This window comes from Penicillium waksmanii (assembly GCF_028829765.1).
Source record: "Penicillium waksmanii strain IBT 27052 chromosome Unknown utg000009l:1.0-4314994.0:1.0-4318279.0, whole genome shotgun sequence".
Taxonomy (NCBI): Eukaryota; Fungi; Ascomycota; class Eurotiomycetes; order Eurotiales; family Aspergillaceae; genus Penicillium; species Penicillium waksmanii.
This window is the reverse complement of record NW_026643255.1, coordinates 2,945,528-2,961,919: the sequence shown is the minus strand read 5'-3', so window position 1 is coordinate 2,961,919 and position 16,392 is coordinate 2,945,528. Positions and strand designations below refer to the sequence as shown.

Here is a 16,392-nt window from a genome sequence, read left to right as displayed (position 1 = left end):
GTACAGGGAACATTCCTATTATAATCGAGGCCCGAGCAAGCATAGTTAGCGCACTCAAATATCCGCGCAGATGTCCACATGTACAGCAATTGTGCTTTGTCCAAGCTGCATTCTCGCGTCTTGCTTGCTCGTTGTCAGACTGATGGGAACGTTGGCTAGGCGGCTCCTAACACCATCCGCACTTCGTCCTTGCCCTATTCTCCTGCATTCCTCCGAGGCTCTAATCTAGTTTGGCTGGCACTGGTTTTCGATGTGTCACGAACTATATAAGCCAGCCAAGTAGACAACAAGTCTTTCCATATGGTAGGCCCGGTCACCGGTCTGGTCCTCAACGCCCAACCCTGCAATGGCAGACCCCACAACAACAAGCTCATTCCGTTCGCATCGACCATCTTTGTCTACCGGCCTATGTGCGAGGTCTTGACGGTTCTGGGATGCTTATCCTGTTTCACAATCCTTCCTTTTAAACCCTCGGCCTTTCAGCATCGGCACCCCACCGTTATATTATCATATGTGCCTGTATGGATCAGGTACCCACGTCGCCGTTTTCTGGGACTCATTCCGAATCGTTCAAAATCGCGATGGCTTGTTTCGGCAGCATCACCGACCCCCGACTCGATAAGGATTGGATAGTCTGAATAGTTTCAGCGGTTGACTTGAACCTTTGGCCCATCGCAACCCCAAAACGACACAGCTCAATAAATGCCTGCTTTGCTTCACCCAAATCCTCTAGGCGATGGACCAGAACTCGAAGGGCCCCCTGGACGGCATCGGCCACCTGGCTTGGGATGTGCTTAATCCCATAGGACTGGCGGTGGATACGAAGGCACTGTGCCATTTCCTTTACCTGAGCAAGCCAAGTTTCTTGCAGTTGAGAAGTCTTGCTCGATTGATAGTCCCGCTCGACTAGCAGTTCTATGAGATGCATGATCACATGGACGCATTTGATGCTTCCAACATAAAAGGGTCAGCCAAAGGAAGGATCCAATCTTGAAAAGAGGTCTCATTAGATGTTTTTTTACTCACCGCAGAATCAGAATCTGTGAAACAGGCTCTATTCCAATCTGCGACGTGCTCGGCCAAGCTACTAGCCACTCTTGCAGTTGGTGATATGGCACCTCTGCTCTCGCCATCAAGAGATCAAAGTCTGAATTCAGCTCCTTGTCATATCGAAGCTTCTCGATATGCAGCATGATATCTGTTAATTCAGCAAGACCCTGTCTGACTTCAGGCAAGTGTGCTCGTTTCGTGGTATAGGTGATGTGGTTTGACCGCGGATAGGGTATCCAGTCGAAATCATGATCGCCGCCGGTGTCAATTTTAGTTGCAGGTTGTGACAGAGTTGCCACCTTTTTCAACTTCATTGACATTTGCCTGCCAAGGTTGGTTACTCACCTTCTCGTCCATGCGCTGTATTATCATCACTTACCCATTCAAGCTAGAGATGCCCCACGCCGTAATGTTGCGAACGTGTTCCATATCGGGCGTTATATCATATTTGAACATATGTTTTGAATTTGGGGCCTCGGGGAGTATGAGCAAGTCCATATCACGCGCTAATTGGACCGCCTGCTGTAACATCAGCCAGCCGAGATTTGCCTTCCCTTGACATGAAAGCCTGAGAAAAGCGTCAGTCTGATCAAAGCAAGATAAAAGGTCATTTGAACCTGCATAGTCTGACGGAGAACATACACAGAGCACATCAGCAGGAGAGCTTGGATATTCGGCAACGATGGACGGCCCTCCTGGGCTTTCCACAGCCTCTCTGCCTCTGCGAAAAATGTCTCTCCGCGAAAACATTCATTTTCCATATGGGGATAATTATGAGGGCTGTCACAATGGGCCTTCGGGGTGTTAATTGACACACAAAATTTGGGGACGGTATCTCATACGCTTGCCATTGATAGAAGACTGTTGACGAGAAGGGGGGTGCAAAATTCCGATTCAACGTCTCTGCTCTTCATGTGTTCGACGAATATTCCTTGGTCCAAGAACTGTGCACATGGATGATCCCATGTGAAATAGAGAGATACCAGAACTGACACAAGGCTGTCATCGTTGGTTACCTCCGTCCACGGTTTTGCCGGTACTTCATACAACGGGATATTACAGAGACTTTCCAACGAGACCCGTGCATAAGGGTCAAATGTGGCTCCAGGCATCTCGATATGATGGTCTCGTTCCGGTGATGTCGATATCACAGAGATTTCTGATGGTCGCCGAGCTTTGGCCCCAAAATTCTCGCCCATCGGGGACTCTAACACTTGCTCACCCTCTTCTGAGTTGGATAGTTGGCTTGCATTTGATAGGCTTGCTGAGTCCGTAAAATTTGTGACTGGACAACCAACGGCAAACGCAATATCACACATGGAGCCATTGCTTTTTATAACTCCAACGACCTCTCCGATCTTGTCTGGTGTTGCGAGCCGAACTGTTGACAGCAATGATTCTAATAGATCCCGAACGTCGGAGAGCTCCTGAATGGTTCGCTTCACTGCAACCTTGCGCCTCAAATCACGACTTGGGTCGAAGTGGCAATCATTCTCGACATTAGCGCCTACGCAGGCCTTGCACGGGGACGGGGGTCCAGAACACTATATTAAGAAGGCAAATATTAGCCATGGATTTTCAACTTATGCCACCACCCGACGGCTAGCTTGCCTTTCGCTTTGCTGTCTTGCATGCTAGGCAGGCCGTGGAGTTCTTCTTCGGTCGATTGACGGCTATCGATGCCTGTATGGGGAGTATACGCGGCGGCCCTGGGGCCAACGGAAGAAACGGTTTGCTCTTATCCTGTTGTCCCATCTTCGAATCTGGCGGATGAAGCTGTTCATGGATCAGGGGGTTCCAGGATTAGCCTTTGCCAACAAAATTGAGATATATGACACCGGAGTCTTGGTCTCCTAGACCGATGCAGGTGCAAAATTAGCCGCGTGTCTCAGTCACCCGTGAAGGCAGAACAGGAGGAGACCAACTTTCCACAAATTTGCACCGCGTTATGATCGTCGACGATGCTCAGATATCTGGTTACGAGACAATTATTTTCGTGTACCGCAGCTATAACATTCGTAAGAGGGTCATTTCGTGGGATGGTAGGTCGCGGGTCGTGGGTCGTCTCGGCTCGTTCACAGCCTGGGGTGCTTTGTACGTTCGAAGGTTGGGGGTCTATGGAGGCAATTGTGACTCAGAGGATGTCAAGATGAAGAAATTCAGCGGCCGAGGACCAGGGGGACTCACACTTCCAGCAAACAAGCGACCATCTGCAACCGTCGGTAACTGTCACACAACCAGGGTGGCCTGGTAGTCCAGGATTGAACCTCAATATGATTGGAAGGGCGAAAAAGCCAGCGCCACGCAAGTCTAGTGCCCATCAAGATGAGACTAGCCCGAAATCCGGTCAGCGTAAGATTCGCTGTCAAAAACCGGAAACGCTATGCGGAACGTGACGCCAAAAGGCGAGGTGGGGAGACCGCACATAACGCTAAACAAGGGCCGTGAGATCTTCAACAAAGAAAGCAATGGCCCGGGCTCGTTCTGGTGGAATGGACCCACGCAGAAGCTCTTTCAGTCTCGATACCGCCCCACGATATCTACATGCCTAATCATGGAAGACTTTCCTCGAATTTCTATTTGATGAACTCAGACCAATCAATGGATCTTGCTATCGGCATGGACCGCAAAGTACCCCAGGAGGCCAGCTGAATCATACCCAAAATATCTGCATAGATGCGTCTTTGTCCAGGTTCATGTTTGCCTTTCAACCTGACACACTACCTGGTTCATACAGGCAGGATCCGGATTTGCAGCGTCGCATATCTTTGAATCCTCCCCAAGCCATCGGGTCTCCTATTCGAGCTACCCACCAGAGATGACCTATGTACAGTAGGCAGGCGTAAAATTCCCACGTTTAACCCGGTTTTGGTGCGAGGAATCTGATATTACGTCTCCGATGATTGGAATACATAGAGCCGTGGCTCATGCTCAAATCGCTCAGCTGCGGATTGACCGAGCATTCAAGCACTTTTCCCATTACGAACGAAGATCTACTATAGGAAGGTTCTTGACTGTCCACTCATTGGATCTGGGGATCATTTCCAGTGATCACGTTGGAATGGCCAATATTCCCGGCGACTTGGTTGACGGGAACCGACCACGAGTCGCAACGCTACACCAAGATAGCATACATGGCAAACAGCATATTACACCATGTACCAAGTACGCTGTATAACTCTAGTATCCGGATTAGAGAGAAGTGGCCTGGTCCCACGGCACTCTTCTCCAGGACATTTCGCCCCATCTCTCAAATACTAGTACAGTGATCTTAGCCCCAAATCCCTGATCAGCCAGAGCTTGCAGGTCCGATCGGCATCCCCGCAACCGATATTTTGCTCTCCCTTTTCATTACCTGTTTCTGCCCCCTTGAACCTTGGCATGGTTTGGGTCCATTCCGCTTCAATCCTTGCCCATTGGGTGGCTCATTTCCGCCCAATGAGATGTGTGCATGACTCGCCCCTCCCCACCCCTTTTGATTTATCTACTTCTTTACTCTGTAGACGCACCATTCATTTTCGCATTTCTGTTTTCCAGTTTTCCAGTTATACACCCATGCGTCCTTGACCAGGGTAGTCAGTCTATGACTTTGTGGCGAAATTTACCTGAAACCTACGTACGTAAAGAATGATAGGGTGTTCGGCACACTCGGCAGCTTGGCGGGTCATCTTTCCGCTGGTTCTTAAGCACGGATTATATTCAGATACATGCGCTGCGTTCGACTAGTCTAGCGCACTTGGCAACTAAACCCGGCTCCTGCCATTTGTAGAATATGAAGATGACTTTGACCCATCATTGACAGTGGAAGCTTTTTAAGGCGTAACTTAGCGGAATTTATATCCGGGGGTCTTCGTGTTGTATGTATGTACAACCAGATATTCGAAGAGCCTTGCTGGTGACCGGGGACCCTGAGTGGATCTTGTAAATATTATTACTACATACTAATAGTAGTCAATGAGTGCGAAGTACGGATACGGAGTGTACCCCGTCACTTACGAGTACATAGTACTATGTACTCGTACATACAGTATGTAGATCTTTCCATAGCCAGATCACGGACTGACATCATGGCCCATCTCACCTGAAATCCGGAAATAACAACCGGCTAACCAGCGGGCTGCTTTGCCACCCTGCCTGTCGACATGCCTCTTTTACATATGTAGCCAAAATTATTTCCATCGTACTTCTGTTTCTCGAGCTCTCTTACTGGAGTGTGAAAATCTCACGAGACTTTCTTGTCTTTTGACTTCTCGGTTCGTCTTCCCGCCAGGCTACGTCCCTAAACAACTGACCCGCCAAATGCAGCGCAAAGACCTATCTTCAATCTTAGCGCGCTACCTAATCTTAACAACGACACATTGGCCATGCATTTCACGAGAAGTCATTAAATGCCGCCTATACATGGGATGTGCCATTGAAACCCGCAGGGCCGAAACCGCATCGTAAGCCATGTACTCTGTACATCTAGGTACGGATGCTGACTGAGCAGTGTACCAGCACTAGTGCGGCGAGCTATTGTCACTAACACTAGCTATCACACAAAGGTCTGGATATGGCTCACATCTGGTCTCGACTCCAAGGTTGGGACACTTTTCTGCATTGTTAGACATACTAATGTGCAAACATACATATACTACTTTACAGACTACGGGCTAAGGAGTACATAGCCCTGTACCAGGGCCCTTTGAGGGACCAACATTGCTTTGTCGATACTAGTAGACTAGTAGTACCAGCTGATCGTCCCGTTCTAATTGGAATTGTACCCGACATGGTGCCAGATAGGATTCAAGTAAAAGGTTGCCAAAAATAGAGACAGGTCGCGTCAACGCCGCGAATACCTTCTCCTCGCATCTTATTTCCGTTGCGAGATTTTCGGATTGGACGGATTGGACGGGCTCACCTAAATCGTTCTTTTACCCGCCATTCTGAAGCTTTATTATTGGTGGAAGGAGTACTTACTTTGGTGGCTGGTCTGGTTCGCAGGGACGACGCTAGGAAATCTAATTCTGTGAACGTTATCTTGGTACAGCCTTGCGCCCGGTCGACTTCGGCCTCGGCTGTTGGCTGATTCTTGGGGTAAGAAAACAATTTGCTTTTTTTTCTTTGTCTTGCGTTAAGTAATCCGAATTTGAGTACGGGTTTCTGTGGGGCTCTATGTATGTATTTACGAAGCACAGTACTTTGACCAGAAATGATCCAATAATTCCAGCTTCGCAGTTTACTTCTGTCCTCATCACCGTGGTACTTACCTTACAGGTGCCTATATGAGATGTAACCAACTACAGGTGTACATATAATACTAGTATACATTGCTACCAATTATTGGTTCTACGTGCTTGAGTTAGAGCTCGTGAACCTAACGAACTTCATCATCGCTACGACCGCTTACCAAAATTTGAGGTCCCTAAGCTGAGCCCAACTCTACATCCCATATCCTACATTGGAGATTCGGGAGGCGGGTAATTGTCAACTTGAAGGCTTTGAAACGATAGTGTAAATATATGAGGTACGTGAATCCTCAGTTGCCGAGTACAGAAAGTCGCCGAGATAACTCAAAACAGAAACCAAAAACCAACTCGAAATCCGTCTAGTGATCCCACTAGGGTCTCCATCATACTTCCAAAGGGTGAAATCACATATTCTCAGCCAGCTACCTGAACGGCGTAGGAAATGCCAGGACTAGGATTGCATGCACTTTTATACTGTAGGCAGTATTATAACTGTGGGCATTGCGGTGACTGGATGCATTATCAGGACTGTTTGCATTGTACCAAATATCCCCTGCACATCTTGTGACGTCTCCATTCGGATAAATATGGCAGGCTATCGAACGATCATCTCCGTAAATTGTGACACTCACGATTTTAGCTGGATCTTGAGGATTGTGTTGAGATCTGTGAACCACATTACCTCCTATATGACTGATATCAGTAAAGCGATACATGAACTAATAAGCGTAGTCTGAAGCCTTTGTTCGAACTTACTTTATGCAATATCGACTACCAACTAATTGGCCGTATGTCTGCAAAAGGGTATTTTTTAGATGATGACTTGTAAAGGTTAGCGCGAAGTTTCAAGGAAATACCTTTTCAGCCTGTCCAACTTTCTTAACAAGCGACAAAATCGCATTTCTGTATTCCTCAGGAACTTCATCAATAGGTAGACCTTTGCGATATGTATTCCGTTGAGATACCGGGTGGGATGTTGGATTGTTATGCCATCCGATTCCACCGTTCGTTGAATGAGGTTGATTACTTCTGACAGAGCGTTGAGACACAGCACTATATCCTTTTTTCCCATCAGACCGAGCTGGTGTTGCAAAATTGCGGCCTTTGCTCTTCAGATCTGGCTGAAAGCCTCTGGTGGAGCGTAGATCTTCCTGGGAAGGCTGGGTTTTGGCTGGGTCAGAAGTCGGGGTTGACAGTGAAGTTCACACTGAACAAGGATCGGATCCCGGCGGCAACTGCTCTAGAGATCTGCGCCAGTGGTCGTCTGTATAACGTCGTTGTCGACAGCGCCGTGCCGCCTCTTCATTGCCATCGCTAGAACTTTTAAGAGCCGCACTAAATGACCTTTTCCCCAGAGTGGAAGATGACTGTGATGAGTTGGGTGATCTGTCCTTCAAATCTGGCCCAGAATATTTGTTGGACTTCAGATCTGAAGCGGCTCCTCGACACGCTTGTTTTCAGCTGGGGCAGAAGTCTGAGCGACCAATATAGGAGTCGACTCTCCGTTGCTTGCAGTGATCCCTGAAGCAATGTCCACATAGCTAAAAACTTGACTCAGTGGGCTTGGCTTACGACTGGCCGTCCATTTACGACTCGCCATCCATTTTTACGAACTTTTGAGCTTCTTCCTATCTTGCACCAAATAATCTGGATTATCCATCATGCTACCAATCAGTTGAATCAATTGGCTAATTTATTGTTTAATCAGGGCTAAAAAATAAATCAGAGTATCCTGGTTGAAGAGTTTGATTTGGGTTCATTTGATATGGAGTGATCCTTATATAGCATTTCCCCTTGTAATTCCATGCCGCACGATACAATTTCCTATCATCAATTATGAAAAAAATTGATTTACTATTTGAGGGATCGAAGAAAACACCCCAAACCCTAGGATGATAATATTGGCCTTAGAGCAAGTTTGACTTTCTCTGTGACATTTATTTTGGTACATCTCGACAAGGATTCAGGCTACTTAAATTCCTTTCAGTGAAGAGAGATGGGGTTCTCTGTTCAGGTCCAAATGTATTCAAAGGACTTTTCAACTCGAATGTACGATAATAGTACCATTCGGTACATCCAAGTATGCAACCTTGGAGCAAAATTTAGAGAGTCTCAAAGCTCGTAAATTATTGCTGCAATTCCCAGCGATCCCCAGCAATAAATAAATTTGAGAATTGCTTCTGTCTTGTCGTAATGTTGGAAATGAAGAAAGCACAAAAGCAGTCTCGCTCTGACTTTTTCTAGGCGGGCTGTGTCCCCTCAAGTGTCCATGAGCTACGCTGGAGTCTTTGACATGCATGTTATTTGCTGACGAGTTAAGGGATGGACTCTTTCCTCGTGTATCGCGGTGGCTGCAGATCTATTATAACATATTTGGACCTAATGTATCTTTGTAGCACAAATTACGACGACCAACTCTCGCTGCTAGTACAAACCCAGATTGTCGAAACTATTGGCCCACAGTCACGATCTCTTGATACAGTATAGTGCGCCAATAAACTCTGTCAACATCGTCATGCTGGCCATGGCATGCATGCCACGCCCTTGATTTTATACTTCGGCAGTGGAAAACGTGACCGACAAAATCAGTTATGATTTGCCGATATCCTCTGCCATCATCAAATTACAGCCCACGTATTCCTCCCCTGGCATCTTCGTACACCACAACACCGTATCTCCCATCTCTTTTGGAACAGACTCGCTCTATTTGGCAACCCCATCTGCACGGTTACCGTCGGGGTAATAACCAAAAAAGTGGACCCGCTTGATAAAGAGGATCAGCCCCTCCATTTGATCCCGCCCCTTGACTGTCATTCGCAGGGCGTAAGGCGTACGGCACAACAACGCCGCCGCACCCTAGCGTTCGTTGCACGAAAGCCCGGAGTGAGATGGCTACACCTAGTCTGAACATGCGGCTATCTCTATTTGTAGTTGAGGATGGGGAAATCCCGTTCCGCTTTATGCTATTGGTTCGATTGGCCTTTCGATGGCGAAGTTCCAAACTCCATTCCCGCTCGGCGAAAAAATCTTCTTCGGTCCGGTCTGATAGCAGCCAGAGCCGGGGCAAACCGCTAGACATATAATACTCCCCTCGCGTCGGCAGTTTCAAGTCTTTTTTTTTTTTTTCATCTTATTCAATTTATTACTTCACTCTCAATTGCATTATTATTTCACTGGACAATCTTGTTCTCCAATTGACTGCAACTTGGAAAATTGGTTGACCCGCACAGTGACTCACCTTGGACCGAAGAATCTAAATTTCCTTAAATTGGATATATCATCTACTGTTCTTTCACAAAATAAAGCACAGCAACTATCGATCAACATCAAACATGGGCTCCGTTGCACCTCACGTCGCCGAGCTTGACGGCTCCAAGTTCAATATCACTCGCTCCACAAACCTGCGAGATGTTCCCCTGCCTGGTTCGCCTGAGGAGTTGAGCCACTCCTACTGCACTGACCACATGGTCTCCGTGCGATGGACTGCTGCCAATGGCTGGGAGACCCCCGAGGTGAAGCCTTACGGAAACCTCAGCATCCCTCCCACTGCCTCCGTTCTCCACTATGCCACCGAATGCTTTGAGGGCATGAAGGTGTACCGCGGCTACGATGGCAAGATGCGCCTGTTCCGCCCTGACTGCAATGGCGAGCGTCTCAACACTAGTGCTCAGCGCTCCTCTCTACCTGGCTTCAAGTATGATGAGCTCAAGAAGCTTGTTGCCAAGCTAATGCAGATTGATGGTCCTCGTATGTGCCGATTCCCTCCCATTTAATATATGGGAAGCTGTTACTGACTTCCAACAGGCTGGTTGCCCAAGGAGCAACCTGGTTCTTTCCTATATCTTCGCCCTACCGTCATCGGTAACGGCCCTCACCTGGGTGTCCAGATCCCCAAGGAGGCTCTCCTCTTCATCATTGCCGTCCCCTGGCCCGATGTCAGCAAGATGAAGAAGGAAGGCCAAACCGAGCCTTCCAAGGGATTGAAGCTTTTCGGCTCCACCCCCGACACCATCCGCGCCTGGCCCGGTGGTTTCGGCTGGGCCAAGCTCGGTGCTAACTACGGTCCTTCTCTACAGTCCCACGGTAAGGCCCAGGCTATGGGCTTCGACCAGATCCTTTGGCTGTTTGGCGAGGATCGTCAGGTCACTGAGGCCGGTGCCAGCAACTTCTTCATTATCTGGCACAATGGCGACACTGGCAAGCTGGAACTTGTCACCGCTCCTCTCGATAGCCAGCTGATTCTGCCTGGGGTGACTCGTCGCAGTGTCCTCGAGCTTGTCCGTGATCGTCTATCCAAGAACTTTGTTGGTAACCTGGCACCCCTCGAGGCTGTTGAGCGGACCATCACCATTGCAGAGGTCGAGAAGGCTGCCAACGAAGGTCGCATTGTCGAGTCCTTTGTGTCTGGAACTGCCTACTTCATCACCCCCGTTGCTATGATCCGCAACAACGACACCGACATCAGCACCCTCGGCCCCAAGGGCGAACCCGCCGGCTACACTGCCCAGATCAAATCTTGGCTCGAGGTCATCATGTTTGGCAAAGAGGAGCACGAGTGGGCATATGTTGTCGAGGATGAAGAGCAATAGACAACAACTTTTATTTTTAGAGATGCATAAGCAGTTGCGTTCTGATCGGTTTTTATCAGAGAATCTGCATCTTCATGATTTACGGGATTATTTGATGTACATAGAAGAAATCAAACTTTTAGGAATTTTCGGAAGAGTCAACCAAGTACATTGTTAATCATTCACGTAGCCAGTTCCGTATCAACATTGTCGTTATTTGAAAGTTATATTTGAAGAGAGGGAAAAGGAGGCCGGGCCTCTTTCAGTATCTCATGTCATCCAGATCTGACATTTCCCCATCGTCAGAGACGACATCAGACACAGCACTGCTTTCGTCCAGATCAACGATTATAGGAGCATATTCGCCTGTTTCCTCGTATTCGTCATTGTCCTCCATTTCCACCTCAATTTCCTCGCCATCTTCCAATTGTATCGTACCCCGTTTTAAGATGTCCTCATGGGCGAGTTCCCAATCATACTCCTCTTTGACCCAAGCCCCGAGTCTCTCCAGCTCTGTCTTAACCTTTGATTGTGTTCCTTTCTCAACAACCTGGTCCACAGATCGTTTGAGCTTCTTGAGCAGTTCAAGCAAGAACTTTCCACCTTCGTCCCCATCAATCTCAAAAAGGCCTCCCTCAACATCATCACATCGCTGCAGCTGACACAGCAGTAACCGGACAACGTCGCTCATAAAGGTTTCGCGGTCGATGATTGCTTGTCGACAAGTTAATATAAGCCCCAGCAGTCTCTTCCACTGCTGAAGGCACGAGAAATTCATCATGGTAATCACCATAAGGAACGTGAATTGCAATTCTCCGAGCAACTGGATCTCGCCGGTTCTTTCATCGACTGTTATCTCACCCGATACTGAAGTCGAGTTTCGAAGAATCAAATCACCCAGTGCCCAGGACCGATCTTGAGCAGCGTCTGTTCTCTCTCGACCAATGGCACCTTCTCGCCATGTTTGCTTAAGGTCGACAGGGAGAAACCCAAGTTCTTTCTCTTCTTCGGCACGATTTTCTGGCGTTTCTGGGTCTTCAGTTGACTTCTCCTTGGGCTTATCAAGTCCGGGAATATGATCCGCATCACGATCAGCCGTGCCGGCAGACGTCAAATCCCATCGTGGGTGACCATCCACGTCAATTTCAGGGTTGCCAATAATGCGGGTCAGCAGACTAGGCGATATCCAGTCGGTAAGCTGCTGCCAGTCTCTGCGGCCACTTTCCTCGGTCTCCTCGTCGTCTTCCGCCTGCGGCGCACTTTGTGTCGATTCCGTGGCTGAGCCTGGTTGCTTGGAAAGCATAGCTGGTGACACCCGGCTTCGATATCGAAATAGTCCCCCGGTCTGCCAGATCCCACCCAGGTTCGCTTTGAAGCGCATGGCCTCTTGTCGATCAGCATCGTGGTTCTCTCGGAGCGATGAGAGCGATTCCGTTTCCGTATTCCATTTCCAGATGAGGATCTCTGGCCCGGTATTTTGATCTCGTACCACGATCGCGGAGTCATTCTGTCCATGGCCTGCCGTGCTGATGTCACCCACGTAGAACCATGCGCCGCACCGAAGAGAAAGACTCTCCGTGGTTCCGGTGTACAGGAAGTGCCATCCTTTCGGAAGGTCGCGGATACCGTGGAAATTGGCCGTTGAAGTGAAGGTGATCAGATCGATACCGACCAGGGTCTTGGGAGGGAGGTGGGGGAGGAGGATAGTTGGCGACGGTTGGAGCGAGGAAGACATCGCGGCGGTTCAGGTTCGTGGAGGCTTGGGCCTTGTGGAAAAGATATTATTGGATCTGATCAGGTCATTCGCGTGCTGCCCTTGTCCAGCTTGAAAAAAGAAATTGTTTGATGTTGGGATGCTGGGAAACAGGGAACTGCCATCAGTCCCTGGCAGAAAATATGGTCTCAGACTGGTGACATGTTCCAGCGCATATGGCAGAAAAGCTTTATGTAGATCTCCAACACCGTGTAGGTCGCTGCACTTTGGAGGTTGTTCAAGGTTGTGGTGGTGAAGCTCGCCTTTTTTTTATCGGCCCCGCGATAACGTGAAGCTCCCCGCGGTGAGCGGGCCACTTAACGCAATACTTGACTGGTCTCCAAGTCACCAAGTCGCCTACTAGTCATATGATACGAACCATGAGCACGATTGCTCGATTGCCACACTTCACTACTAACAAATACACTACAATTTATATTTACGAGAAGGATCAAGGTAACTCAAACCAGTTCAATTGATTCAGTCGTCTTATCAGACTACCTAGCTCAACAGCGAAAGCTGAGTTCGAACTTTTAGGGCGTGATAGAAGGTGAAGACCAGGCGACATAGGCCGTTCTTCGCGTTTATTCCATCCACAATTGCAGGTAGGGCCTGCAGGTTGTTCCCAATCCAACAACGTAAAGACGTAGTAGGATATGAAAGACATTCCTGCATACCTCTAAAGACGGCGACCACGGCGACCACCCTTGCGACGAGTGCTGTCGGAGGGGGTGGGGGTGACATCCTCGATACGGCCAATGCGCATACCAGCACGGGCAAGAGCACGGAGGGCAGACTGAGCACCGGGACCGGGGGTCTTGGTGCCGTTACCACCAGTGGCACGGATCTTGATGTGCAGAGCGTTGATGCCGAGCTCCTTGCAGCGGGCGGCGACGTCCTGGGCAGCAAGCATGGCAGCGTAGGGGGAGGACTCGTCACGGTCAGCCTTGACCTTCATACCACCAGTGACACGGACGATGGTTTCACGGCCGCTGTAGAACAGAAATGTGTCAGCTAACGTAATCGAGAATTTTTCTTGACGGATATGCAGCTATTTTTTTTCCAGCGCATATAGAGAGGGAGAAACGTACGAAAGATCGGTGACGTGAACGAAGGTGTCGTTGAAGCTGGCGAAGATGCGGGCAACACCGAAAACGAGCTTGCCTGTTCCATGCGAAAATTGAGTCAGCAATCTTGCCAAATATATCACGGAAAAATTGGAATTCACGTACCGTCACCGGCAAGGGGGCCGAGGGAGACGTTCTCCTTAGCCTTGGGGGCAGTCTTGGGGGCCATTGTGGATGGGATTTGTCGTGGATGGAATATGGAGGGAGAGAAGAGAGAAAAGCGGCGGGATTGAGGATGAGAATGAGATTGCAAAAAAAGTGGGTGTGTGCCCTAGCACATCCGACGTCTCTGATTGGTCTACAGAGTCTGCTGGTCCTGGCTCAAGCGACCACGAGTCACGTGGCTCACCGGTCGTGCAGTCGGCCCGGTGGGCGGTGAGTCACCCGAGCTGAGCTTGCCTATTTAAATTTTCTTTCTCTTCCGCAAGACATGACATTTTCTCTGCACTCCAATTGACATCGCGAACTCGTCTGACCCGGTGGAAAAACCGGTGCTTCGATTCAAGCGAATACATACCACTGTTTTACTAACCACAATCGACACCAATACACAGCTGCCAGCAGAATCAGTCAAGTGTGACTCGTTGCCGGAATGGGACGAACCATGGAGGATGCCTCTATTGGCATCATCGGCATGGGTGACATGGGCAAAATGTATGCCCAGCGTCTCAGTGCTGCCGGATGGAGGTAAATTCCCTCCACCTTGTCTTTGTCCTGCTTGTTCGCAAGCATCCAGCAATACTTGAATGGTAAGCTCATCCTGATCTCCTCTGCTCTACCTCTATACACCCCTCCCCCAATTCCAATGATGACTTGAGTGCATTTGGCTCGAGCATGACTCGGTGATAACCGGCAAACCATTCTGGTCCCGGCCAATCGCCGAGTCGTCGGTGATGTAAAATACTCGCTACCTTAATTTTTCTTGTCTGAGAAGCTTCTTGAAGCTGCTTTGTTCTTTTGATTCACTCTGCCATTTATTATCACGACATGATGCTAATTGAATATTTCAAATAGGCTTCTTTTTAAAACAGATCCCATCTGGCCTTCTCTTGCGGGATATACCTGGTTTCAAGAATCTTGATACTAACATAAACTTTGATATTTTTCATTAAAAGGATAAACGCGTGTGATAGACCTGAGAATTATGAATCTTTGACACAAGAGTTCGCTTCTCAAGTACGTCCCCCGCCGGGCCAATACGCCCAGAGGCTCATCGTATATAGCAAAGGATCACCATATTCCCGAATGGACATCTCGTTTCCAGACTTAGCGATTTCATTCTTTACAGCGTAGAGGCTGGTGTCATCGACCGTGTCGTGGCACAGTACGGGCCCTGTATGTCCCCAATTGATTTTTGAACCAATGCCCCCCCCTGCAATGGATCAATCTATCTGACTCGAGGCTTCTACTTCAAGCAACCAAGGTCGGGGCGATCGTTGGTGGTCAGACCTCCTGCAAGGCCCCGGAGCTTGCTGCCTTTGAAAAGCACCTACCGTCCGATGTAGAGATCGTATCATGCCACTCACTGCATGGACCCAAAGTCAATCCGAAGGGTCAGCCTCTGGTAGGGCATCACACCCATGTCCGATTTGATTCCAGCCCGGTTCAACATGAACTAACGCCCCTCCTCTCGTCCAGGTCCTAATTCAGCATCGAGCCTCGGATGAAAGTCTTCAATTCGTCGATCATATCCTGTCCTCCTTTGGATCCAAACATGTCTACATTACCGGCGAGATGCATGATCGAATTACTGCCGATACCCAGGCCGTTACTCATGCCGCCTTCCTGAGCATGGGAACCGCATGGCAGGCCAACAACCAATTCCCTTGGGAAATCAACCGATGGGTGGGTGGCATTGAGAACGTGAAGATCAACATCACTTTGCGCATCTATGCAAACAAGTGGCATGTTTACGCCGGTCTCGCTATCCTCAATCCGGCTGCCAAGCAGCAGATTCGCCAGTATGCCGAGTCAGTCACAGAACTCTATAAACTCATGCTTGGAGGACATCGCGAGGAGCTCAAACAACGAGTTAAGGCGGCCGGAGCTGCCGTGTTCAAGGAGGGCCAGGAGGCACAAGACCTCTTGCTGAAGGACGAAGTCCTAGACCGGTTCTCTCTGTCCAACCGGTCTCGGGAGAAATCGCCTCCCAACAGCCATCTCAGTCTACTCGCCATCGTGGACTGTTGGTCCAAACTTGGCATTGTTCCTTATGATCATATGATCTGTTCGACCCCGGTATGTCTCAGCTGATAAGGGTTGGTTGCCGTCAGTCTCCAATGTGCTAATATTCCCCTAGCTCTTCCGACTATGGCTTGGTGTTACTGAATATCTGTTCCGTAACCCTGAACTTCTCGAGGAAGCTCTGGACACTGCGATTGATGACAATACATTCCGCTCGGATGATCTGGAGTTCACATTTGCCGCTCGGGTCAGTACTGCTAGTCGCATGATAATACTACCCCATTCCGTTCTTTTTGCTAATCATATATCTTTGTCTTTACAGGCCTGGTCGGACTGTGTCTCTTTCGGCGACTTTGAATCCTACCGCGATCGTTTTGAGCGGATTGCCTCATACTTCGCTCCTCGTTTCCCGGAGGCTTCACAGCTTGGTAACGAGATGATGAAGACGATCTTGGAGAAGACAACCAACAATCCCTGAAAAA

General features: G+C 48.9%; 6 protein-coding genes across 6 annotated transcripts; 3 read left to right on the top strand and 3 right to left on the bottom strand.

The window, feature by feature from the left end:
• Positions 1-556: 556 nt before the first annotated feature.
• On the bottom strand, positions 557-2,805 carry N7481_011451 (putative C6 transcription factor; the record flags this gene model as incomplete). Its single annotated transcript, XM_057270670.1, is given in 7 exon segments — positions 557-950; positions 1,027-1,374; positions 1,430-1,618; positions 1,693-1,844; positions 1,893-2,594; positions 2,651-2,733; positions 2,751-2,805. The coding sequence occupies 7 exon segments, from the start codon at positions 2,803-2,805 to the stop codon at positions 557-559; spliced, it is 1,923 nt and encodes a 640-aa protein (XP_057117844.1).
• Positions 2,806-2,998: 193 nt separating this feature from the next.
• Positions 2,999-3,446, top strand: N7481_011450 (uncharacterized protein; the record flags this gene model as incomplete). Its single annotated transcript, XM_057270669.1, is given in 2 exon segments — positions 2,999-3,272; positions 3,292-3,446. 2 exon segments carry the CDS (start codon positions 2,999-3,001, stop codon positions 3,444-3,446), a joined length of 429 nt encoding a protein of 142 aa, XP_057117843.1.
• Positions 3,447-9,610: 6,164 nt separating this feature from the next.
• N7481_011449 (branched-chain amino acid aminotransferase, cytosolic) lies at positions 9,611-10,867 on the top strand (the record flags this gene model as incomplete). Its single annotated transcript, XM_057270668.1, has 2 exons — positions 9,611-10,025; positions 10,083-10,867. The coding sequence occupies 2 exons, from the start codon at positions 9,611-9,613 to the stop codon at positions 10,865-10,867; spliced, it is 1,200 nt and encodes a 399-aa protein (XP_057117842.1).
• Positions 10,868-11,108: 241 nt separating this feature from the next.
• On the bottom strand, positions 11,109-12,581 carry N7481_011448 (AAR2 splicing factor family protein; the record flags this gene model as incomplete). Its single annotated transcript, XM_057270667.1, has 1 exon — positions 11,109-12,581. One exon carries the CDS (start codon positions 12,579-12,581, stop codon positions 11,109-11,111), a length of 1,473 nt encoding a protein of 490 aa, XP_057117841.1.
• A 697-nt stretch (positions 12,582-13,278) lies between these two features.
• Positions 13,279-13,913, bottom strand: N7481_011447 (40S ribosomal protein uS11; the record flags this gene model as incomplete). Its single annotated transcript, XM_057270666.1, has 3 exons — positions 13,832-13,913; positions 13,691-13,763; positions 13,279-13,591 (listed from the first exon to the last, which is right to left on the bottom strand). Exons 1-3 carry the CDS (start codon positions 13,893-13,895, stop codon positions 13,279-13,281), a joined length of 450 nt encoding a protein of 149 aa, XP_057117840.1. The 5' UTR covers positions 13,896-13,913.
• Positions 13,914-14,318: 405 nt separating this feature from the next.
• On the top strand, positions 14,319-16,388 carry N7481_011446 (prephenate dehydrogenase (NADP(+)); the record flags this gene model as incomplete). The annotated part of the gene is made up of 7 exons (XM_057270665.1): positions 14,319-14,413; positions 14,842-14,902; positions 14,950-15,061; positions 15,142-15,290; positions 15,365-15,964; positions 16,026-16,157; positions 16,233-16,388. 7 exons carry the CDS (start codon positions 14,319-14,321, stop codon positions 16,386-16,388), a joined length of 1,305 nt encoding a protein of 434 aa, XP_057117839.1.
• Between the last annotated feature and the right edge of the window lie 4 nt (positions 16,389-16,392).